The 25,184-nt window shown below is 47.4% G+C and overlaps 1 protein-coding gene across 2 annotated transcripts; it reads left to right on the forward strand.

Moving 5' to 3' along the window:
* Positions 1 to 331: 331 nt before the first annotated feature.
* CTTNBP2NL (CTTNBP2 N-terminal like) lies at positions 332 to 23,722 on the forward strand. 2 transcript variants are annotated; one of them, XM_075115364.1, is made up of 5 exons: positions 332 to 417; positions 5,632 to 5,739; positions 16,177 to 16,407; positions 18,736 to 18,843; positions 19,639 to 23,722. In XM_075115364.1, exons 2-5 carry the CDS (start codon positions 5,641 to 5,643, stop codon positions 21,118 to 21,120), a joined length of 1,920 nt encoding a protein of 639 aa, XP_074971465.1. In that variant the 5' UTR covers positions 332 to 417; positions 5,632 to 5,640; the 3' UTR covers positions 21,121 to 23,722. The 2 variants fall into 2 exon arrangements, with proteins under 2 accessions (XP_074971465.1, XP_074971466.1); XM_075115365.1 differs by having other exon boundaries at positions 374 to 445.
* Positions 23,723 to 25,184: the final 1,462 nt, after the last annotated feature.

A 25,184-nucleotide genomic window follows, 5' to 3' on the forward strand; every position in this document is an offset into this window, starting at 1 on the left:
CCCGGGCGCCGTGAGGGGAGCGGGCCCGGGAGGGGGCGTGAGGGGAGCGGGCGGGGGCGGGGCGGGGTGGGCGGCACCGGGCCCCGCCCAGGGCCGCGGCCGCACCCCCGCCCGCGGCGGAAGTGACGCGCCAATCACAGCCGCCCGCTCCCTCCGCCGCCGCCGCCGCGAACAAAAGGGATTTTCACCCCCCCGCCCCGCCCTCCTCGCCCCGGTTCCGCCGTCTGATTGGCTGCCTCTGCCGCCGCCGGCCGGCCCACGCCCTCGCCCCGCCTCCCCCGCGGCGGATTGGGCCACAGCGCCCCCGGCGGCGGTTGTGATTGGCGGCGGCGCCGTCCCTCAGCAGGCGGGCGCGAAGGGGCGGGGCGGCTGATGGGGAGCGGAGCGGCGCGGTAGTGGCGGCGGCGACGGGGCCAGGTCGGTGCGGGGGCGGCGTCGGCTCCTGGTACGGCGGCGGTGGGGTCCCGCTCTGGGCAGCTGGGCTTGGCGCTGTCCCCGTGGGTGGGCGCGGCAGGTGCGGGGTGGCGCGGCCCGCGGCCGGCGGGGGCTGAGGCTGAGGGGGGCGGTGGCGGGGCCGAGCCGAGCCCGGCTGCGGGCGGGGGCGGCCGGGCGGGACGGGACGGGACGGGACGGGGTGTTACCGGCGGGAGCCCGGTGGGGGGCGTTCCCGGCAGCTCGGCGTCGCGGGCCGGGGCCGGGCCCGGCGGGTGGGTGGGCGCTGCCGCGGGGCGAGGAGGAGTGGACGGTGGGGCCGGCTGTGGCCGCCCCGGGCTGCGGCCGGTGCCGCCGTTCCCTTTGTCCGCCGCGGCTCTACCGGCGCGGGCAGCTCGGGAGTCCCCTCCCGGGGCGCTCGGTGCAGGTGCCCCCGCCGCCGGCCCCGGGGGGAGGGCGCGGGCAGCCGGTACCGGCCGGGCAGCGCCTCCGCCGCGGCTCCGTGAGTGCGCGGGGGCTGAAGGAGCCCCTTCACCCGGGGTGACCCGGCCGGTCGGTGCCCCCCTGGGCACGACGGTGTTCCCCGAGGTGGGCTGCGGGGGGCGAGGGGGCGGCCCCGGGGGCCCCGGAGCCTTAGGACGGGGAGGATCGTCGTAGTGCCCTTCCCGGGAGCCCCCGTTGCCGCACGGTGGTTGTTCCAGGGCTCCAGCAACATTCTGAGCATGAGCTTCGTGTGTCTGCTTCATCCAAGGCAGAGCCTCAAGCAGTGACCGGGTGAGGGGGGTTTGGGGGGCAGGTGCCCCTTCCCCTCCGGGCCCTGCGGTGCGGAGCTGGCAGTGGGATGCACTGCTCGTTTTAGCCCGGATCCCTACAGCTCTGATGCAATGCCAGGTAGCGCTGTGGGTGCGTGATTACAAAGCGTATGTTAGCTATTTTTTATTATATAAACGTATCATGTAATTACCTTAACAACTCAAACATCACGCCACACATGCAGCAGCGTTTTCAAAAACTTGTCCATCAGGAGTTTTCAAACTACCCATTTAGGTTCTCATATGAATGCGATTACGTCCGTGCAAGCTCCTGGAAAATATCAGTTCCTCTTCAGGGACAGGAAAAATAAAATATGAAGCTGATTCAGGGCTATAGACATAGAGGCATTGTTGTAGCTGTAACCATGGCTTATGAAAGGAAATACCCTTCTTCAGAGAGAAAAATGAACAACAAGCTACGTTCTTTGCAATATTTTTTAAAAAGTAGAAGAGTTTTGAGCCACGTGCTTGCAGATGTCTTGAAGCTTCCACTTGACAAAGTCCCCTGTCCGGGCCTCGGGCTGTGCGCTCCGGCTGCTCTTCGGTTGGCGCCCGCCGCGTGGTGACCCACACCTTGGCTGCAGTCGGTGGGTGAGGTTCCCTTGCGCTGGCAGTGCTGGTTAATTTGGTTCGTGCTTGTATGTATGTGAGCCCCAGCGAAATGTAACCCCTGATGATGGTTTCATAACCATCGTAGCGTGATTCAGTGCGCGGAGGAGCTGCCATGGTCTAGGAGCTTATCTCTGTTCCTGAAGTGGCACATGCCAAAGATAACTTACGCTGGTTTGTTAGCTTGCATGGTTGTGCGTACGCTTAAAATGGTAGTGATATTTATTGCAGTTAAATACTAGGAAATAGCTTTCGAAAGAAGAGTTTTAGCTCTGTCAAGGGTAAGTGTGGGTCTGCTGAGGAGACTCTTGAATGGTCCACAGCACAGCTAAAAGGAAGTTACCTTCAGGCAAGCAATAAGTAATTATCTTTGTTTATGCTCTGAACTCTTGCTTGTTATCCAAAAATGGTGGTCTATCTCAGACCGAGGGAAAATATTTATCCCATCAGACTAAATAACGAGGTTCTTGCGGTTTGCGATCTGTATGATTGGCCTGGTCAGGATTTTTCACTGAGCATAGAGGGGTAGTGTGCCCTGGGTATGTCTAGATCTTGTTTCTAATGCTGTGAAACTTTATCCCTTGGTTAAAGGGTTTGAAATAATGGGTCAGGTCCCCCAGCTGGCGAGTACAGATCTGTGTGGCAGAATGGGACTGTTCGCAAGGGACAGCACTGGGTAATTGAATAGGGTTGGTGTGATCCTTTATTAAAAAGTGGGACGAGGGGAGGCAGAGGGACATGTAACCGGAAAGCAGCCTTGGAAAGGTCAGCTCAGGAGCCTGTGACGCTGGAGGGCCAGGAAGGGATTCGGATTTGGGTAGGGGAGGAGGAGCTTAGATATGTGCTTATTAGCTCTTTGATCCAGAGGTGCTTCTTGTCAAATAACAACGTAAAAGGATTAGAGCTTCTTCCCGTTTTTCAGCTCCCTGGTACCAAGTGCCCCAGCAGGGAGCTCTTGGGATTGTTACAGATTCAGCGTGAGAGGTACATGCCAGGTGTGCTCTGATGCATTAAGAAGTTCCCTGTAAATCAGTGCAGAATACAAGTGCAATTCAGTGGGGTTTTTTAGGGCAGTGACTTTATTCGTAGCCTCTGCTCGCCGCCTGTCGCCTCAGCAGCATGGGATAACCTGTGCAAGCAGAGCAGTTACAGGCCGTCTACAGCAGCAGGCTGCACACAAGGAAGCTGAGGCTGTACCACTTACACATCTTTAGTGTTACCTGTTGTATAAATGATTGCTGTGCAAACTGGCTCCTGCTCTTTAGTTCGCTAAGTATTTTTACCTATATATTTTAGGAAAGGGTTTGTTTATGTTATTAAGCTGATTAAAGACTATAGCCATAGAGGCACGATAAGAACAGCATGGGTTATTTCTGTAACACTGTGAAGTACAAGTCACAATGGGAGTATTTAGAATATAGAATAGGAACGATTGCAGCCCAGATTAATAGCTTTAAAATACCAAACTGCAGTTGGTAGCTGTCCTCGCTGCTCGGTAGCTGATGGAGAGATGCAGCTGCATGTTCCCGTGTCATCTCTTTTTAAGAGAAAAGCACAGATGTCACATTCAAAGTCCATGTTCGGAATTTACTGTTCCAGGGTAACGGAAGATGCGCTTTTTTCTAAGACCTCAAAGAAAACTTCTCCTTTTTACTTCTGGCTTATAATGCCACAAAACTTGATGAGTGTCTGGCAAAAAAAAAGTTGTTGCTATTTCACATCAGTGCTGATTCAGTCTTAGCACCTGGGAATTTAGTCTGAGCGAGGACTGAGATGGTTTTGAAATTAAGCTCTGCATCTCCTGAGCAGACGCTCAGATGTTCCAGATTTAAAAACTGCCCAGGGAAATGATGCAGCTCAGAATTAAGTACCAACGTAAGCGTGGTAAACGTTAAAGGCTAAAAACAGGCCACCTCTTTTCTCACCCTGTATGGCTAATTATTTATGTATTAACATAAATTCGCTGCTTCTATTGCACTCTCTCCCATTTTGAATAAGAGGAACAAGTTGTAAATCATACTCCTTCCGTGCGATCTCAGCTGGCCAGGCTCCCTGTGGCGACAGAGCTGTCGGCAGACGTAGCCGAGGCTGAGGGAGGTGGTCAGGTTCACGTACGGGACAACTCTGTAAAGGTCTGTGGCTGGTCTGAAAGTGTAGGTGTTGCCAAACACTGACCAACACTGCCCTGGCCTCCTGAAATGTGATTTGGGTCAATATAGTGCATTTCCTAAATTACGCTTTTGTGTCAAGTCTTGATCGGTCTCTTTTTGACGTTAGGACAGACAGGATCGGGTTTACCAAACACTCCACTCGTGTTTTCCTCTTGACCCGATGTTAATGGCTCTGCAGTAGGGAACATACATGCAATGCTGACAGATCCGTGGCGTCCAGTTAAACTGGTTTTGGAAGAGCCCTGGTACCCCGGGCAGCTGTGGTCACTTCCACTGACGTTCCCCCGAGCAGCCCATGCCAGTGGTAGGGCTGGCCCGGAGAGGCTGTAAGGGACGTTGCTGCTTTTTGGGATTTCATGTAAAAGGCTGCGCGAAGCAAGAACACGACTGCACGATGAGAAGCTTGCCTGCCGAGCAGAGGGGGCACAAAGCAGATTTCGGATTTCTCTCGCCCTATGAAGGCTACCCACTCCTCTCTGGAAGCAGAACTTTCTGTTCCCGGCAACTGGAAAACTGCTTTGGCATAAACAAGACAGAACTTGCATTTGTGCATGATTCTCCAAGGCACAGTTATGCAAATCAGTTGTAAAGTAGCAGTGACTTCAGAAAAATTAGAGTTTAGTGAATGTTTTAGCTGGATAGGTTTCTCCAGTAAAGGTTAAGTTAACCCTTTATCACTTGCCAATGAAGTGGAGTTTGGTATCTTCGAGTAGCTGCTTCATGCTGGAGCATTTTCTGATTGATACAGGGAGTGGCGAAAGATGGGTGTGACGTGGACTTGGAAAAGCGTATTTGATTGTTGCGCAAAGGACAAGACTATATCATGGATAGGTATATTTGCATGAGAGACAAGGATTTAGTCTATGAAATGATTGCCGTTGTTAACAAAATAGTGTCATAAAGACGTTTATTACCAGGCAGTGTTGAAGATGCTGGGGAAAAAAACGCTTTTTGTATATCCAGTTCAGACGACGGATCTGTGTTCTTCTGTGGGCAGTAAAAATATATTTAATAAATGATGGTGATACTGAAACAGTTCGGAAAAATAGTAATTAAAAGAGTGGTTTTTGTGGCATTGATTTTTGTGAAGTGGTTTGGGCCTGGTCCATTAGCAGTGCGTAACGGCATTCCTAGGAAACGTATCGCAGCGCTGAGACGGTAACTTTACCGTTAGGCTGGTGTAGGTGGCCTGGTTCGGACCGCATTCATCACAGCTCTTCGGTCTCGTTTCAGTGATGTTTGCAGCTGTGTGATCCAGATGTGTGACTTATGGCTTTTCAATATCCATGTTTTTCCCTCTGCCATTAGCTTTGGCTACTTCTTGGTGAATATTACACTGTCACGTTAGCCCGTTCGCTCTGCCTACACCATCTGGGTGTGCGTATGTTCGTGACCCCTTGGGAAAAGGTGAAAAATGCATCTTCTACAACTGGTCGCAGAAGTTAAAGGGAAAATGTCTGCCTTGTGTATTCTCCCCTTTCTCCCCCCGGGCAATCTGCAGTCCAGAGGACTGGAAGCTGAAGTTAAATGGAGATTATATGTCATAGCTTGGAATACTGATTTTAACGTACAAAGAAATAGCTGGTAAACTATGTTCCATTTTTCAGGTTTTCAGGATGAATCTGGAAAAACTCAGCAAACCAGAACTACTGACGCTGTTTAGCATTCTTGAGGGAGAATTAGAAGCAAGGGATCTTGTCATAGAAGCCTTAAAGGTATGTTGTAAGTACCGTGATAAGAGACAAAAATGACACCAGTACTACCACAGGTTCTGCGGAGCACTTGCACCCAAGGTGAAGTTCAGAAGCAAAGATTTATTGCTGGTTCAGAATCACATCTTAATATCGGCAGTATTAGACAATAAATGCTGTATATCATTCCACATCTTGAAATTCTTTAATAAAAGCTGTCTGCAAGAAGCATTTCAATGTCGAAATACAGTTTTATGCATGTGTTTTCATCCTTTCTGATAAAAAAAAAATGAGAGTTTCTGCTATCGTGAGAAATGTAAAAGGTCTGTCAGACTTCCTTTGTTGGTTTTGTTCTCCTTTAGTGAGGAGGGCTTCTTAAAGCAGAAGCTCTTTTGCCAGGAGAGATCACAGATTAGTCTTTCAGCGAGAAGAACTTCACACTAAGCAAAACGCATCCGTGGCTGTGTGTTGTACTAAGCCAATATAAGCTGGCACTGCTGCTGAGAGCAGACCTGCGTGCTCAGATACTTCTGCTTCCCCTTTGCTGCCACAAGCATTAGTGTAACCTTCCAGAGAAGCAGATAGCAGCTCAAAGCAACCCATCAAAAATGCTCCTTTCAACCCATGTCAGTGCTGCTGACGTCATGGATGCGTGAGCACTTGCGGTGGCGAGCAAGTGGAACCTTGTCTTGCAGGGATAGCTTGTGCTGCAGGGAAGCTGGCCGGAGCGGTGCTGGCTCGGTGGTGCTGCTGCCCTCGGTCAGGCAGTGCGGGCTCTGGCACTCTGTGGCCCCTTTGCTCTGCTAATGCTGAGCCTAGAAAATATTTTTAAAATGTGTAGTCCGTGTGTGATACTGCTGCTTTTGCAAGGGTGCTTAGTTGACACTCAGCCTCGGTAAGCTGGGAAAAAAATAGCGGCATGAATGATGGAAAGGGTCAATTTTTGAAGAAATGAGTTGCGACAGGGTTGAATATTGAGGGCTTTTTCAGGCTGACCTGTCACTGCCAATGATGTTTAAACTTCCAGCGATTTCGAAAGAGGAATGGCAGCCCGCAGGCCTGAGAGCTGCGGGGACTTGGTTTTCCAGGGAGAGCTTCTGTATCTTCATTCCAAATGCAAACACCTTTTTTGAGGACAGAGGGAGATCCTCCTTCAAAACAGTCGGGACACTTCTGTGTGTGGTGTTAATCGGCTTTGCATTTAGACAGTGGTGGGTTTTTTGGTGTGGTTTTTGGGGTTGTTTTGTTGGGGGGTTTGGGGGGGGGGGGCAGGTTTTTTGTGGAATATTGCTACCCTCTCCAAACTATTGATCGAGGCGAAGGCTTGGCTCCTCTCTTGGAGCAGACTTGCATATTTCCCCTCTGTCCTGGGATCAGTTTTCTAATTCTGTGTGGCCAGAAAGCGTTACCAAAACAAGCATCGCTTTCGTATCGCAGTGTGAAATGCGTGTAATGGAGCACAGAGGGACCGATGGGAAGGAATGCAGCAGCTCCGTTCCAAAGGCTTCTTAATGTGTACCTTCCAATAACAGAAAGCAATTATCTCTTCTGTTGAAATTTAACCTGCAGTTCCCTCTTGCATGGGGAGATTAATATAGTTAGAATACCCTTTGACATAATTTGTCTGAGAAGAAATTAAATGAAACTGTAACCTATACTTGATAATTATGTAGTATGAAATACCAAGCTAATCGAAGGTTAGTGCTTTTTTTTCCCTCTTCTGTAATATTTCATCTTAAGAGTGTGGTGAAAGCTGAAGGTAGTAGGAAAAGGGTAGTAAAAGCTTTGAATCGGAGCTGCCTTTGGCCGCCCGCAGCCCTGCCTCCTGGGCACGGGACGATGAAGCCCCTCCAGAGCTGGCCCACAGAGGGATGCTGCAGGTCTCCAGCTGCACTGGGACTCGCGTTCCGTAGCGCCGCAGCTCAAGCCCGGCTTCCTGCCGGCAGAAGGCTGCTCGATACACGAACGATGAAAAAAAGTCATGTAACTACTTAGCCTGGTGGCTGGACAGAGTTTCAGAAGCAGAAAATCCCCGGTTTGCTCCGTCCACTTATTTGGAGTATATGGTAAGAGACATTCTGGCCTTACTGTGATTTTCTTTTTGTTTACTGATAGTAACTATGGTAGCAGCCTGACGGTGCTTCACCGGCTGAAATAGTTCTATTGTGTGTGACTGTAATTAAAGGAAAAGCCACCTTGATAATCTGTTTACTCATATTTTGATACATATAAAAACGCTTCCCTGAGCAAAAAGCCTTCTTGAGACTGAGTGAAAGGTTGAAACGCTGAGGGCACGTAGTCTGACTTGCACGCGTTGGATAAATGGAGCCATAACTTACACCGAGAGGGGTCGAAACCCCCGGGGCTGGTGGAAGTGTTGGTTGTTCCGTGCACAGAGGAATCGTCCGACTGTGGGCTCGCAGCTGTCTTTGAGTTGCCCAAGCGTTGCGAGCAGCGTAACCTGCCTCTGCAATCAGAGTGCTTTGGAGGCGAGAGTTGTATATGAAGCACCCACGTATGCTGGAAAGAGGCGGAGTGGAACCTGAACGTTGTTAGAGGGTGGCATGATCTTGAACAATGGCGCTGTTTTTCTCCAGCAGTTACGTTAGACACGTAGATGTCGGTGGTTAAAAATCAGGTTTTTCTGCCTATTTACTTCCCATATAGTAAGAAAAATGCATTTCCCCTCGTGAGCTAACTTGACTTCTAATTCAGGTCTAAACGCTTCTGAGCTCTCTAGATGTTTGAGGCAGATCCTTTGGTACATTATAGGAAAGAAAAAACACTTGCAGAGAAAGAGTACCTTGATTTGTAATTTGGTTATGGTGCGGTCTGCAAAAATTGATATTTATGCATGCCAAGAGGAAAGCATTTAGCATCTGGCATTTAGCAGAGAGAATCCATGCGTGCAGATGACAAAGCCTAAAATAGTTTTCTCGCCCATGATACCAGGCCGCTTGTTGGCTGGCACTGGCCCTGTTCTCACTGTGTCGGAGTTGAGCTTCTGAGCCCGGCTTTCCAGAGACTGCTTCATTTGCTCCTTTGCTTTCCTCCCTTTTCTTCACCTCTTCTCCCCAGATCTTCACCCTTTCTTCTGTACCACTGGGTTCTGCCCGGGTACCCCTTTGCGCCCTGCCTGGTGGCAGCATCCCTCCTCTGCACGCTGGGAGGACGGGTTTAACTCCCGAGGTCTATTTGCCTGGTGCTCAGATCCATGCTATAAAGAGCCGTTGCTGGGTCACCTCTGATCGGTGCCTCTCCTGTACTGTGACTTGCCCTTGCTGACTTCTCTCCTTCACCGTTCTTTCCTGTGGTTTACTTTTTTCGGGTGTACTGTTTTCAGTCGAGTGGTGGGTGTTTAACTGGGACCATCGTCTCTCCCTGTGCGTTTGCAGCAGACCTGGTCGGGACTTTTGACGCCTGTTTCAAATTGCAGCCTTACTTCAGTTCAAACACAAGATACTAATACAAAGGATTAAGTGAACAAATCTACTGTATTCAAAATACTCTTTACCAGCGCTTCAGTTTGCTTCCTCTATTTGAAACCCTCTTTGAAAAAAAGCTTTGCTTTTTTTTTTTTTTTGCCTAAAAGTAGCTTCCTGTCCACTACATAAATCTCAATGTTCTTCTCAGAACAGACCGTAAGTCTCACTTCTTATTGTGCTCCTTTTCCTGTAGTTATTGTATTTAAATCATCCAAAAAAACAGATGCTGTCAGCGTTGCATAACACCGAGGGCTACATTCTCAGTGGTCCTTACTGTCATGCAGAAAGGGCCACGTGCGTGAACTGCAGGTTAGTCTTCTAAAATAGCACGCCACGACTGGAAACAATTCAATATTTAAATAGATATCTCTCGCTATGTTACAGCACTTTGCTCCCTGCCCCTGCTCTTCAAATGAGAATTCTCCATACATTAGAAGTAAGTTCTGTTTACTTTTAGAAAACCAGACACCTTTCTGGGATATTCTTTTATGTTAATATGGTCTTAGGCAATTTACACCGGAGTAGAAACTATATTTTGTGTTAAGGACTGGGAGCTGGTAGTCATTGCTTTGCTTCTGAATTCAGGTATTCACTCTATAAAGTGGTATTAATGCATTGCAAAACTAAATGTTCACTTGTCAATGGATTTAGAAATTAAGTTTACAGTGCAGTTTCAAAAACTAAAAGTCTACCTCTTGATTAAATAGGAGAAAAGTTCAGTAATATAAAACCTTACTGCAGATGCTAGTAAATCCTTCACAGATGGGGCAAGATGGTCTTTTTCATCACTTATAAAGCAGCTTAGATCTAGCAGCATTCCTATGGGCACTGTTCCGCTGGAATGCAGGCTTTTCTTACAGCTTTTCTTGCAAGTTTGGGGAATTTTTTGTTTATTTCTTGCTTCAAGCAGCACTGCTTGCCAGTATCATTTGAAACACTGATTCTCTCAACCTTCTTGGTACCCAGATAGGTCCTGAATGAGGAAGAGAGGTGTGGGAATGGCTTCCCCGCTGGAGTGGCTCCAGCTCTGAATCTCAGCCATCCAGCTGTCGTCAGACTCCCTGTTTTAATGGTGACCAAAGTGCAGTTCGTGAGCACGGTACAGTCCCAGGGCCATCGTCACAAGCGTGCTGGGAGCTGTGCGTGGCCAAGCTCCTACTGGGATCTGTGCTGTCGGTGCTACAGACCGAAGGTTCCCAGGGAAGGAAGTTGCAGTTTTGTGCTGCTGGATGTTTCCCAAGAAAATTTCTTACATTTTGCAAAGCTGATAACAGGTCTTATGTGGGCAAATCTGGGTAGCTCTCGTCTATCTGGTTTGTTCACTTGATATAATGATGGCAATTAAGACAGATACTGTATTTGAGCAATATAATTTCTGCTGTGTGGATCTCTGCTAGGCATTGCTTCAGAGCTGGAGCTGAAGTCAGGCTCAGAATCCCGCTCCAGCATTTTGACATTTATTTTTGTACAAAGCAAGTGGTCCCCACCCCCATTTCCCTTCCCTCTGTCAGCGACTGCTGTGACCTCAGCTTGTCTTTATTCCCAATATCTGTCTCTGGGGAGGGAAGCTAATAAGGAAGTTCAAGGCAGTAAGAAGCTATTTAAAGGTTATACCACTCTCTGCAACATGAAGGAGGAACTTCTGTTGCAAATGGCTACTGGAGACCGCATACACGGTAGCTAGAGTTAATTAACATTGTGTTTGTGTTGTGCTGAGGGTTAAATCCTAAACTCTAAAATTACAGGCAAAAGTAATAATCTACTTTGTGTCCAAAAAAATACTTGAAACAAGTCTTGGAAATTCCCTGTTTGATGTTCCAGTAAAACAAGTTGTAAAGATTATTGAAGGCAGAGAGAAAATGCTGTCTCTTAAACAAGGTTTCAGTAAAAGGAAACCTTTTATGTAAAAAAAATTACATAAATAGATTAAAATAGATTATGGGAAACATTCATCCCAAAACAGTCTAGAAATCCCAAGAGGAGCCAGTAGCTTTTCCCTAGCAAAGTGAAGCCTTTGCTTTGCCTGCCTGCACAGGAACCATCTCTTCAGTTGTGTCAGATATTGCTTGTGCTCCATAAAATCAGAATTACCCCTGTCCAGACAGACTGGCCCTGGTCAGTTACCCTCACTCAAGGTAAAAGCCAGCCAGTTTAAAGTGGTGCCCTCTCTGCGTACGCCTAATTCTTCTGATCGTCAGGAGTTTTAAGAGTAGTTAACGTGCATAGCTGCTTCCTTGTTTTTTAAAGGCAGCCCAGGATTAAATGTTATCTTTTTTTCCTGTTGGGGGAGGACAATTTAACAGTCTTTAGAATCGCCAGATAGTCCTTTTAGTAGCTTTTGGGGTTTGAGTGTTATGGTAGGAAATGCAGAAGTCCACATATTTGAGAAGATACAGATGGAGATATTAAATTAGAGGATCTTCTGGCTGCAGAAGATTGCATCTTCTTTCAAAGTGCAATTGATGTTGTATGCATGTCATCTCTGCTTCTCTAGAGTAAATTTTCCACTCCTAAGTTAACAATGCTTTTTGTAACCTTATTTCCTTATTATTGAAGCTGATTTCCTGTGGATTTATGTGTTTGAATAGGTTGATGCTGCAATTTGAGATCTGAGTTGATTTTTGGGCTCATTAATAGAATATTTCTCTTCCATCATCAAGTTGCTCCTGTCTTGAAAGTTGAACAAAACCTGTATTTAAGACTGAATCCCAGTTCAGACAGGACAAAATGAAAAGTGTGGGAGATGTTTATACGTGACCTCTAGCGTTAGTAGAAGAAGTTGAGCTGAAGAGGTGCCGCGGTGGGGAGCGTAAGCCAGGGGAGAAGTCACCCACGTATGTGACAGCGCAATGCATGTGCAAAATAACCTGCGTAGACTATTGCACTGTGGCTTCATTGTAGAAGAGCTTTCCCGATTATTTTAGCAACAGAGGTGGCTGCTCGGTGGGTCCCGTGGCACACGGGGCGTCGCGGGCAGCACCCTGAAAATCGCGTTTGCATTTCCAAGTGCATGGTGGCCCAAATGCCAAAGCACCGGGTTTGTTTTTGTAAACTAGATGTGGTGGGTGGAGGATGACCTGGTTAAGACTTTTCCTAGTCTAGACAACTTTAATTAAATGTTTATGCTCTGCTGGCTGCTAAAGAAGAATAGCTGGACTTCAGAAAGCGGTGTATGTTACGATAGTCTCATCTGTTTGTCATGCTAGTTCAGGAGAATACTTAATTGCTCAAAGTAACAAGGAAGAACTTCTTGTTCTTTCCCAGACAGGAAATAAACCACCCCAGTAAATTCAGCAGAGTTCAGAGCCCAGAGCTGCAAGGAGCAGAGGAAAAACATGGCTTTTTTTTCACCTTTAGTACTCGCAAGAAATCAGAGGTTATAGGTAGTGGGTGTGACCTTAATTCCAGATCTTCAAGCTTTTTTTAGAAAGAACTTGCCCAGAAGTAAACTTTTCAAATCTCCCCCCGTCTGCTTACGCTGTTAAAGCACTGGCGCCCTTCTGAAGGGTTTCTCCCATGTTTCTGTGACCGGCACCAGGGTGGGTTGGGTTTAAGGGAAGAGCAGCTCATCTGTCAAAGCAGTTAGGCCAGCTGGATGAATATCCCAATTTGTATTTACAGACTTTTTAATGCTTGAGTCACATAGAAATTCTGTACACACTTGTAGTGAGGTTTGGTTGAGTCATTTTTATAAGTTCTTCAAAATAACCAAAGATTCCCAGCTCCTCAAAAAAAAAAAAAAGCCTGTAGTTTTTCCTGTGATTCATTAAACCAGGGGCAGCTCATTATCCAGGGCCGCCCTCCCATTTCCAGGGCTGATCTTTTCCTTCCGCTCTTTTTTTTTAATGTGAAGTTAGAACAATATCTTAAGCTCTGATCAAAGGTGTCCACTGTTCCTGGTGGGTATTAGTGATAAAGAGGGAGGGGTGTTTCTGAGTGTTAAAGGGTTAAAATACAACCCCAAACCGGTATCACAGGACAAATATCCATGCTCATTGAGGAGATATGGAAAGAAAAGTATTTTGTTTGGGGGTTTTTTATACCTCTTGTCAAGCTAATGCATACGCTTCTGCCTTTGAGAGCAGAGATTGGCTTCTATTATTTTTTTTTGTGCTAATGACATGGTTGCATCTTAGAATATAGACAGGAACAGAAAATCTCATCAGCTGTTTGACTAAAGCAAAGCTTTACTGTCTGTCTATCGGTCCTCCGAGCTATAAAGCTCAGTTACAGCCGTTTGCTCTCCTGTCCCAGCAGATCCAAGCCAGCTGGTGTGTGGGGTGGTGTCCAGAGCATCACTGTCGCTCTCATGTGCTCAAGGGAAGTGTTTGCATTTTCAGTACGGTTTGCTGGGACATCAGAAAACAACCACTCCAATAAATACCGGCTTCTAAGGTGTCTCTTCATTTCAGCCAGACTCAGCCTTTCCCATGTAGAAGCTGTCCTTAAGCGGTCCCGTAAGAAGTGGGTAACCGCCACGGGGGGTTCGCCAGCCTTGCTAGCTGAAAGGGTTTCTGAAGGAGCGCGCAGTGAGGCTGGCGCGGTTCTGCTCTGTATTCAAAGCAGAGAGCTTGTTTTCCACCCTGCGACAGCTGAATGCCATTTCTCAGCATCAGCAGAGTCGGGGCTTTGTGGAGCTTGTGCTAAGAGCCCTTCACCACTCTGAAAAGCTACTCTGTTTAATCTGGAATGGCTTACTTTCAGTTCACGCTGGTGAGGATGCCCAGATGCGAGCAATGCCTACGTAGAAAGCCAAAGCGCGGCTGATAACATGCAGGCAGCGTTTGTTTGGAGCGGTCTCTCGAGGCAAAAACATGTCACGCGTGTGCTCTGTCAAGAGAAGTGCAGCTGGTGTCGTAGCTTTCCTCTGTAGGTCGCTCAGTGCTTTGCTAGATAAACGTGCTAAAGTATGCTTTAACTTAAACTACTTTAAAGGTGATAGCTTGGTTGGAGGTACTGGGGCTCTTGCGTTTCAGAGAAAGGTGCCACAGGTAACCGGTGCCGCGCAAAGCCCGCATCCTCCTCTGTGGCCTCGCTAAGAGCGTGCCTGTGCAGAGCAGCATGTAATCACGTGTGTGCTCTACAAGAGAACAGGTGAGCTATCTCGTAAGGACGCGTTACCGTGGCTATAATGAATCAAACTGAAACCTCAGGTTTGGAAGGTGTTCTCTCTAGGCAGGGTGCACCAGCTCTGTGTGGTGGGGTTGTGCTGTCGGTGACGCACAATGAAACACTGCCACGGGTTTTTCACAAATGTGCAGCATTTAGCCCGTAACCGTTTCGGTGGGAGTCAATGATTACGTTTCTTGGAGCCAAGATAGGTCAGCTCTGAAGGCTCTTCTTGAATCTAGGCCTGTTTTCCCTCTTACGTCTCTTGTTGCGTAGATATCCGTTTTCATACGGTTTCTTATCATGGTGGCAAATGTGTAGATAATAATTTAATATCTGTGTGTTTATGAAGTTCTCTTTTGCTTTTTAGAGCTTCACAGTAGTCATTCAGCAGGATAAGACTGTTGGTGTCCTGCCAAACAGATTTCCAGCTGGAATGGCTGATTCTAACGGTTGTAAATGTAAAGCCTAGTATGTGTGAGGTTTCCTTAATTCTTACGTGTCACCAAAAGAAAACTAATCATTCCTATCTTGGCTCTTGAGAAACTAAACTTTGTTTAGTCTGGATGAGAATATTAAGGATTTTATTAACAATTTACGGATTTATAGGCTATTGCGAGAATAAATTCTTTAATTGCTCAACATGAAATTCTTTGATGATGACATAATCTTGACAACCACACAACCGCTCTTCCACTGAAACAGCAGTAAATGATTAAATCTTTTGTTGAGCAAGAAATCATACTTACCTTCTTCCCTTTTGCACGGTTGTGGAATGTAAGTCGTGGACACAGAGAGCAGGTAGCTGTGGCATGAGGGTATTGGCAGACTGAATATATCGTGGAGATGCTGCGTTTTTAAGCAAGACGTTCCTTTGTCTCCAGTTTGTTTGGGGCCACTTGGGTGAAAGGCATTGTTCATCTGGAGGGACAGTCAGATATTAATTGAGCACGTGCTTCGTATAACCCCCCACAACTTTTCAGACTGCCTGTGAGTAGTATGGATGTGCTTATGTTCCAGCTGTGGAAATGCAAGAGTTTTTTGCAATTTTTTCCAAGACTCAAGTATCTTACCTGGAGAGCAGGTGGCTTCTAGGGGCGGCTGTGAAGCGGGGGGACATCCAGCTGTGAAGCGGGGGGACATCCAGCTGTGCGGGGCTGATTCAGCCTGCGAGAGCTGGGCTCACTCGCGTATATTTGATCCTTCTAGATTTTATTGTCTTTATTAGTGAGGGACCATCAACTTTTGCCCATTTTAAATGTATTAATGGGGGATTTTATTAGCTGGGAGCCTAGCTGAAACCTTAAACATTAAGAGTTTAAAAATCCCTCCTGGTGATAGAAGGATTATTGTCCTCAACATACACTTAACTTTTCATAGCCTTAACTTGATCGGAGTCTGCCATTAGGGGAATAGCGTGTGCACCTCGTATGTGAAAAACATGGCGTTTGTCCCCTTGTTTTTGGTGATGTGATCGGATCAGAAATGGCAAGGTCCAGACGGGCTTTGGGGTTCACACAGGTGGCACGGACTGCACTGCTGTTCAGCAGGTAGATCACTTGTCCGGTTTGTCTTCTGAATTACTATCAGTTTCTTGTCTGTTAACCAAGGGCCTTTTAAGATGACATGCTTGTGCTTTTTCCTGTGAGAATACTCTTACTAGGAGGCATGGTGGTGTTGGGTTGATGATTGGACTTGATGATCTTAGAGGTCTCTTCCAACCCTAATGATTCTACAATTCTGTGATAACAGGATATGATTCAGTCTGTGTTAAGATCTCTTTACCTCCAAGTAGAAAATTACTTTCTTCTTTAGCTAGTTTTCTATTTTAAGTATATTGAAATGCAAATTTGTTTTTGTGTTGCAGGCCCAGCATAGAGACACGTTCATTGAAGAACGCTATGGGAAGTACAACATCAGTGATCCATTAATGGCTTTGCAGAGAGATTTTGAGACCCTAAAAGAGGGAAATCACGGTGAAAAGCAACCAGTATGCTCCAATCCATTATCTATTTTGAAAGTGGTGATGAAACATTGCAAGAATATGCAGGAAAGAATGTTATCCCAACTAGCTGCTGCGGAAAGCAGGCACAGAAAGGTAAGTTTTGCTTCAAATAAGCTGTGCAGAAGTTAATAGTTGCATTTTGATAATACATTAACTTCAGCAAAACCACTTAAATGCCTTGAGTTTTGGTAACTGAAAGGGCTTTGCACCTGTGTGTAAACTTCTCACTCAGTAGAATGCAGCTGGTAAGCTTAGTAATGGTCGTTCCAAAAGCTGAAGTATATGCAAGGTGGTTTTTGTCAGGACACATAAAAAGAACTACCTCATTCACAGCTGGGAGGTATAGTGCTTACCAAAATGTAAGAAAGGATTTCTAGAAGACAGAATTCTCAGCAGACACATCACTGTACCTCTTGTGACTTGTTCTCAGTGATTGTTGAAGAGCTGGTACCAGGCACTTGCGGGAGTGTACCTCCTTGTGCGTTCCTGAGAAAGTATGGCATGCCCAAAACTGGTTTTCATGCTATTTGGCCTCTTTAATAAAGCACCTATTTTCTCCATACATAGCTTTGACATATATTGACACCAAGGAAGTGCCTGGTCAATGTGTCAAGCTGTGCTTCCCCAGAGGTTTGCTCCTCTGGCATACCGTAGTTCACTAGAGGAGCACAAAGCTGCGCACGAGACTGAAAGCAAGAGTCCGCTGAACTCTGCTTCTTGGAGTCCTGCTGCAACATATTCCCTTTAACTAGTTAGCTTCTAAGAAGACATTTTTATATGTTTGTTTGTCCTGCAGTAAATGTAAACAAATCAAAATCATTAAAGTATTTGTCCCTCCTATGTAGTCAGGGCAGGGAATAATTGCCCAAGAACACGTCACTGGAATTGCAACTGGGAGAGCACTCTGGAGCATCCCTGCAGTCACCTGCATTGCAGCGCTGTATCTTAACCCCTTCACATACTTATTTTCCACCTGCAAAAGTAGCTGGGATTTTTGCTTTTACTCGGGTCAGTGGCAGACTGGGGGGCTGTGCCGTTGCGCTGGTGTCCAGAAGCTGTCTTTTACAACATCAGATCTCGGGGTGTGACTGGTGCCTGGGCCTGAGCCAATGCCATCCTGTGTTTTTTCACGTCACTCTTACTTTGGTTAAAGCTTACTAAATCATGTACAAAGATCTCAAATACCAGTAGTTGAGTTCTGTTTCTAACCAACAGGTTCAAAGTTAAACCCTGTGTTTCGATGCTCATCAGCACATGGGTTAAACCTTATTTTCCCATAATCTGTTTTGATGGGGTGAAGATAGAGCACGTTCCTTTCAGCCTGTGAATAATCTGAAGCATTTCTGTTACAGAAGCCGTACTATGATGTAAGCAACCAGCCAGCTTGACTTTTATATCACACGTGGACGCTATGCTTAGGGTATCTTCAGTTTTCAGTTTGTCCTCTAAGTCACTGGGAGTAACAGCCAGGCTCTGCGTTTCACTTTCCAGCCAAGTATCTAGCGAAATCATGCTGTTACAATCGGCTATTTTTGACCCTCCTCATTCAATCCTTCCTGCCTCCTTCTGTAGAAAGGTTCCTTATGTACTTAAAGATATTTAAGCATTGTTTGGAAGCTTAAATTTCAAGAAGACTGAGGAGCTGCTAAATTCATGGTGAGCATATGTTGGAAGAGCCTAGAGTTTTGGTGATGAGATACAGCAGAGTCTCTTGGGAAGTTTGTGTTCTGGCATTTCTGTTGAGTTAATAGAATTTCAATTATTCCTGTAATTCAGCGTTAAAGCTGAAGGAGCTCCTTAACTGGGTCCTTATGGCAGGCAGTTTCATTTCAAGAGCTCATCTTGTTCTTAAGTGGAAGAACAAATTAATGTTCTTTAAAATAAACTTTGCACTGCAGTCCTCAAATCCCCTGTAAGAAACTGGGGGAGAAGCCTCCATGCGAATTACTGCTGAAACCCTAGCGAGGATCGTTCGTGCCCTGCGTCTCCTGGGTGCGTCTTCTCTGGGGCAGTGCCTCTGCTCCTGCCGGGCTCTGTAGTGCTGGTCCTGCCAGGAGATTCTGATGTGGGCACCGTGCAACCAAGGACGGATAATGTGAACTTCTCAAGGCTATTCTGCAGTCCGGGGGAAAAGCATGCAATTTAGCTATTTAATAATAAAATGAAGTTACACACAAGGTGGGGTTTTCCTAGCTTCTTTTGCAAATTGACTCAACTATACCAAATAATAACGTAGTATTGTAACTTGTCCAGAAGCTGCTTTTATGTGATTTTGAGTTGGATTCTGCTGCCGGAGGCTGCACTGGCTGCTCTCCTGTGTCGTTCGGCTTCGGACCGTGTGCGAAGGCGCTGATCTCTCCCTGTGTTACGCCAGCTTGTAAGTCTGCCTGGGCATCAAGGTGACCGATGTTTGTTTGGCAGGTGATACTGGACCTGGAGGAAGAGAGGCAGCGGCACGCCCAGGACACGGCGGAGGGGGATGATGTCACCTACATGCTGGAGAAGGAGCGGGAGCGGCTCACCCAGCAGGTATGCTTCCCTAGCTGGTAATTACCCGGCCCACGGAAACCCTGGGTTCCTGGGTGGTGAACTGATGTCTAATTGCACATTTGTGTTGAAAGAGTAGTAGGGACCTCCCTCCTCTGTAAGGTGCTCCTAGCTTGTATCATTTTGATACGAAAAACAACCTTAATTTTTCGGGGTGTTTCGGTAGCTGAGCAGTGCTAAAAGCTATTAATAGGCAATCAAATGCCTTGAAATCTTACTTCAGCCCAAAATCTGAGTAGTTCTCAAGAACAGGGCTGTACTTACAAATGATAGGGCTTTCTAGTACTCAAATTCAGAATAAGTAATGAAAGATCTCCTGGGGGGCTTATTCAGAGATGATAATAAATACTTCAGCTACTGTTTTCTGTTACTCAAGTGCTGTAGACTTTATTAAACATACATCACACAATAGCATTTTAAAATCCAAGTGCCTTTAAAAGGCAAACTGACAAAGTAGTGAATGAGGTGGGATGCTCCAGAACGCCGGTTTGGTCAGTGCACGGCAGGCTGGGTGTATATCTCACTAAAGGTCAATTGAATTTCCGACATGATAAAACTACCAGTAAGTAATAATTCTTAATACATGCAACCTGAGTCGTACAAGACTGCCCTGCAGATACCTGGGGCAGGAACCCCTTTCTTAGCCATTGCCATCTTTTACCGTGTAATTTCTCCAGGATATGTAGTAACCCCCGTTCCTTTTTAGGGCATTATACTTCATTTACCTTCAGGAGATTTTGTGGTTCCCTTACAGTCTTTTTTGTTCTTGTCTTCCAGTTGGAGTTTGAAAAATCCCAAGTGAAAAAGTTTGAGAAAGAACAGAAGAAGCTGTCAAGCCAGTTGGAGGAGGAGAGGGCACGCCACAAGCAACTGTCTTCCATGCTTGTAGTGGAGTGCAAGAAAGCCACGGCCAAAGCAGCTGAAGAGGGGCAGAAGACAGCAGAATTGAGCTTGAAATTGGAAAAAGAGAAGAGTAAGGTGAGTAAACTGGAAGAGGAGCTGGCGTCCAAGAGGAAGCGGGGTTTACAGATGGAAGCACAAGTAGAAAAGCAGCTCTCAGAGTTTGACATTGAAAGAGAACAGCTGAAAGCCAAGCTGAACAGAGAAGAAAACCGTACTAAAGCACTCAAAGAAGAGGTGGAATGCCTGAAGAAAGCCCTAAAAGAGCTAGAGGCTTCTTGCCAGGAGCACAGTCCTCCCGAGCCTTTGCAGCCAAGCCCCTCGGTGACGTCCAGAGGTGTTGCAACTGACAGTCCCACAGCGAAGTCTGTGTCTTGCCAGACAGAGTGTCTGCAGCCAGACCGAGCAAATCCTGCCAGCACAAGCAAAGCTGTCCACACCATGTTTCCCAGCCCTACTACACCTACTCATTCCTATGCAAAATCCAATGGTCATTGTGATACAGACATGCAGACGGGTGGTGAGCTACTGCAGACAAATGCGGCAGAGAGCCAAGCTCAAAAGGAGAAATCTGCGGGTGCAGCCTCGGAGAACACTGTTGAGAATGGAAGTTCTCCTGTAAGAACAGAGTCACCGGTGCATCTGATGTCCCAGCTCTCTTCTAGTGGGGCCTCCCTGTCTCCCAGTGGCACAGCTGCCTCTTCTCTAACACCTTCTCCCTGCTCCTCACCAGTTCTGACTAAGCGCTTAGTGGGAGCATCAGCAAGCAGCCCTGGTTACCAGTCGTCCTACCAGGTGGGGATCAATCAACGATTCCACGCAGCTCGGCACAAGTTTCAGTCTCAAGCTGAACAGGACCATCAGTCAAGTGGTTTGCAGAGCCCACCGTCACGGGATTTGTCTCCTACTCTAGCAGATAACTCTGCCGCCAAGCAGTTGGCCCGCAATACAGTCACTCAGGTCCTTTCCAGATTTACCAGCCAGCAGGGACCTATTAAGCCTGTCTCCCCTAACAGCTCACCTTTTGGCACGGACTATCGAAATCTGGCAAATGCCGTGAGCCCCAAAAGTGAATCTGGTCACTCTCCAAGCCCTGTCAAGGTTTCCAGTCCGCTAAGCCCGCTGTCTCCTGGAATTAAGTCACCAACCATTCCTAGAGCAGAAAGAGGGAACCCTCCGCCCATTCCTCCAAAGAAGCCCGGCCTCGCTCAGTCACCTGCTGCTCCTACTCCACTAACCAAAACCTCTTCCCAGGCACCCTTGCTGGGTGCCCCCATGGACGTGGCGAGTAGCTGCTCTAACAATACGGTAGTGTCAAACGGCAAAGACGTTGAGATACTCCTGCCCACTAGCAGCTAGTCTCCAGAAAATGTGAATGTGACATTCCACGGCTTAGCGTCCTACAGCTAAGACACTGTTTTTCCACTCCATGTTATTTATTTCCATAGTAGCAGATTCTGTCTGTATAAAGCATTTAGTATATTTTTTCCTTTTTTAATAGGTAGGAAAATATTTTTGTTTATGAAGAAACCTTAACTACAGCTATACAGTAGCCTCAATATGTCTCATGGTAGCAGTCAAATCATTAGAGAGAACAAGAACCCCAATCACATGGTGGGACCTAACTCTCAAACTCTAATGGGACTGAAATGCTACTTTTAAATTATGCAGAAATAACTTTTGCAGACTTTTTACTCCAGATGAACATTTTATAAAAAGTGCCTGAACTAAGCCTGCAATATGAATGTGATTCTCCGAAAAAGGTGAGGAGGGGGACCATCTAGCTGCAGAAACAAATTCTTCTGTGAGTCCTGAATGTTGAAACCAACACTGGTTTTAATTCTTGCCGTTAGCTAGAGTAAGTTAGCAAATGTGAGGTGACCACCAGACTGACGCAGCCAGCCACGCTCTCTCCTGTAGGGCATAGCCCCTAGCTGGTAGAAGAAGCACACTTAAGTGTCTTCGGGCAAAACTTAGCTGTAATACAACCCAGATTACTTTTCTCTCAGTATCTATTGTCCGTGTCGTTCTTTTTGCTTTCCTGTAACACATTCTGCAGAGATGCCTGTGTGCTTTAAATGGCTGAACTCTGGTTTCTGGTGTGTCACCTTGAATTTTCAAGCTCTTCAAGCATTCTACTGTTGTGTGTAGAACTTCTGAGAAAAGGATCTTGCTATTACTTGACAAAGATCTCGCTATTACTTGAAAAAAATCACCAGTCCATATGATACAGGTTTTTTACAACAGTAACATGGGATCTTCTACCATAAACAAAAGCAATAATTCTGTCCCTCGTGTCGATCAGTTGTGTCCGGCTGACCTGGATTTTACCCCCTAGTTAGCTGTGGGATCTTGCTGGCTTTCCTTGGCTGCAAATATGGAACCAAACCGTTACTGTTGTATAATTGAATATGTATATATGTGTGAGTAGTCTCACACACATACATACTAAATACACAATGTATTAGGAAAACCTTTATCTAGTTCTGCCTAATGTGAAGAAAATGTGGGAATTCATTGAGATTTAAAAAAAAAACACTTAGCAATTGCCCACATTTGAGGCAAATCACGTGTGTGAAAAATTATTTGGGCCCAAGAGGGGAGCAGGACCTGATTCCTGTGCAGAAGCACTTGCTGCAAGAAGTGCAGTTGTCAGTGCAGACGTGCTGCGGGCGCTGCCCGTCGCTCAGCAGCGCAGCACGGTCAGTTTTCTGAGTCACGGCGGCGAGAAATACAAGCCAAACGCACCACAGACCAGTGGCAGGGGCTGAGAGCAGAGCCCAAGTTCATTATCTCAGGTGGTGTATGTGAACTGATCCTAAATTTAGAAACTGGCCTTGCTGCTCAGTGTCAGCCCGTGTTCAGCATTTCCCTCTGCAGCAGTGTCACGCAGAGCACAGCGTCCCGCTGCCAGAGGCACGTTCTCCGTCATCGGTTTTCGATATTTAATTAGACAAAATACATCCACCTTTACTGTAGGGACGGTCCCTGCGGCAGCTGGGGGGATGCGCTGCTGCTCATGGCCCGGTAGGTTCCTTCTGGCTTTGAGCCTGGTGGCATAGGACGTCGGAGCTCTTGCGCTGCTTTGAAGTGGCTGTTGTCCGAGGTGACCCTGCTGTCCTCTCCTGCACAGCCCTGCCAGGTATTTAGACTAGAACAAGAGGTTTTTACAGCCCTTTTATAGCCTTTTAAGTTGTGGTATTATGTGCTATTGTTCCTCATGCAGTGGGACTGGCTGTGTACTGACAGCAGGGAGACGAGGCAGCCTGGAGATGAGCAGGCAGCGACTCTTGTGGGAGCACATTTATTACTTTTTTAAACTTTTAAGTATCCACAGCAGATTTTTTTTCCTCTTGATGAGAGTAATTGTAAAAACTGATGGGCAGATGGATTTTGGCCCGCGTATCACTTCCGATTCAAAAGTGAGGCTTTTGTATACACTGCTTTAATGTGTTTCTTTGCTTTTACATTAACCTAAATGGTATTATCCCATCTTTATCAATAGCTCTATAGAGAGAGATATACTATGATGAAGTCTATTAGGAAATGCACTGAGTACTGTTTCTTCTAAAATATAATATGGGAAGGGGGTATGCAAAAGAATGTATTTTTGCTAGTAGCCTATCTTCTGAGAGAAACTAAGCACAAGATATCAAAATGGATCCAACTAATTCAGTAAGACATTTAGAGTTAGTATTTAACTGTTGATGTAGATTCTGTGTGGAAGCAACTAAATATTTCTTCTATAACTCACATCTGTTATAAGCAGACGTTGTTGCAGAGTTTGTCACTGGCTAATGGAGTATAATGAAGTGCAAAATGTATACACTAGTATTAACTCATTAACACTTGTAAATTTGTAAAGCCAAATGTACCAAGCTGAAGTCTTTAATCATTTTTATAGCTGATGGCATTAAACATGTTAAACATTCATATTATCAATAAAGGATTTTATTTTTAAGATGTGCAAATCGCTTAAGAAAGTGTTTGGAGTCGGGACTGTGCGTGGACCGAGGCTGCCCAGCAGGAAAACACTGCGTGTCTGTATTCGGGTGGAAACAGGCTTCAGTGCGTGCTCGGGAATGTCGGAAGAAAGCAGATTTCCTCGCAGTACCATCGATAACGAGCAGCTGTGGCTGGCTGCAGCCTGGGCTGCATCTGACGGTGGGGGTGCTGTCGCCTGGGAGGTGCCACGGCACAGCAAGCTCCCAGCACCTGTGGCTTCTAGGTGGTTTTAAGTGAAAACAGTTTTCCTACAGTACCTCTTTGCCACAGAATGGTGATATTGAAGTGCTAATACTTTGGGGGTATTATACTAACAAACACTTTGGGTTTTGGGGGGAAGTAGGTGTGCCAGTGCCCTGCTGGCTTCTCTCAAGCAGTATACAGCATTTCTCATGGAAGTCGCCTGGGCAGCATCAGCCCTCCTCCGCCACGGGCGAGCACGGCTCAGTCAGGTCACAGGACACGGGAGAGCGTCCCAGCCCAGAGAAGTCCCCTGTGCCGGGGATGCAGCGTGTCCATGCAGGGAACCAGCGCGTTCCTTCCCCGGAGAGCCGGGGGCTGCTCCAGGTGCCTGCCAGCCCACCCGTGGGGAAGAGTCCGCAGCTGCTCTGACTCCCTAACACCTACCTTTGTAGTGACCTGGTTTTCTAATTTTTACATGGGTTCAGCCAAACAGGTTTTGCAAGAACCTGGGAAGAAGCTCTTTGTGCATCTCTTGAGGCTCGATGGCGTTTCGGAGGAGCGCTGCGCGAGTGACGGTACCTGCTTCAGCACAGCCGAGAGCAGCAGCCACCGACCAAGCACCGCTTCCTTCCGTAACCCTCTTCTCCAGCGAGGTGGAGGCGGAGGAGCCCTGCCCAGGTAGGGGTCAGACAGGTGGGCAGCTCAGCTTCGGCCCTGCTTGCTTTTCACAGCAGTAGCAGAGGTGGAAGGAAGGTCCTTGCCCAAGGCTGGAACGCCCATAACCACCTCCAGACTGCGTTTCTCTTGCCCTCCGACACACCGTGCTGCGTACATGGAATGCGAACGGCTGCGGTGGGGCTCAGGCCCGTTACGGTGCCGTGCGCGGAGCCCAGCCCCTGCTCCCAGCCCGTTCCTGCACAGGAGCGATGAGTCAGTCCCTCAGACCCAAAGCCTGGCTCATCCCCAAAGGTCGCCCACATGAGCCTGGCCTTGCTGGGCCCGGGCTGGCGGCCGGCGGGGTTCGGCCACCTCTGCCTCAAGTGGGCACGGCTCAGCGGAGCGAGGTAATCCCGGCCTCCGCGGGCTCGGGCGCAACGTTACCGAGCGTCGGCAAAAGCCGAGTCGCTGCATCTCCTCTGCCACCGTCCCGCCGGGCCCGGGGATGCTGGGTGCGGGGATGCTGCGGGCAGACCCCGACCCTCCGCCCGGGGCTCCGGCGGCGGCGGGCGGAGCGT

This window comes from Phalacrocorax aristotelis, chromosome 21 (genome assembly GCF_949628215.1).
Source record: "Phalacrocorax aristotelis chromosome 21, bGulAri2.1, whole genome shotgun sequence".
NCBI lineage: Eukaryota > Metazoa > Chordata > Aves > Suliformes > Phalacrocoracidae > Phalacrocorax > Phalacrocorax aristotelis.

Coding starts and splice junctions, on each gene's coding strand:
- CTTNBP2NL (XM_075115364.1), top strand. CDS start 5,641: ATGAATCTGGAAAAACTCAGCAAACCAGAACTACTGACGCTGTTTAGC. Junction 16,408..18,735: donor CGGAAAGCAGGCACAGAAAG/GTAAGTTTTGCT, acceptor TTTGTTTGGCAG/GTGATACTGGACCTGGAGGA. Junction 18,844..19,638: donor GGGAGCGGCTCACCCAGCAG/GTATGCTTCCCT, acceptor CTTGTCTTCCAG/TTGGAGTTTGAAAAATCCCA.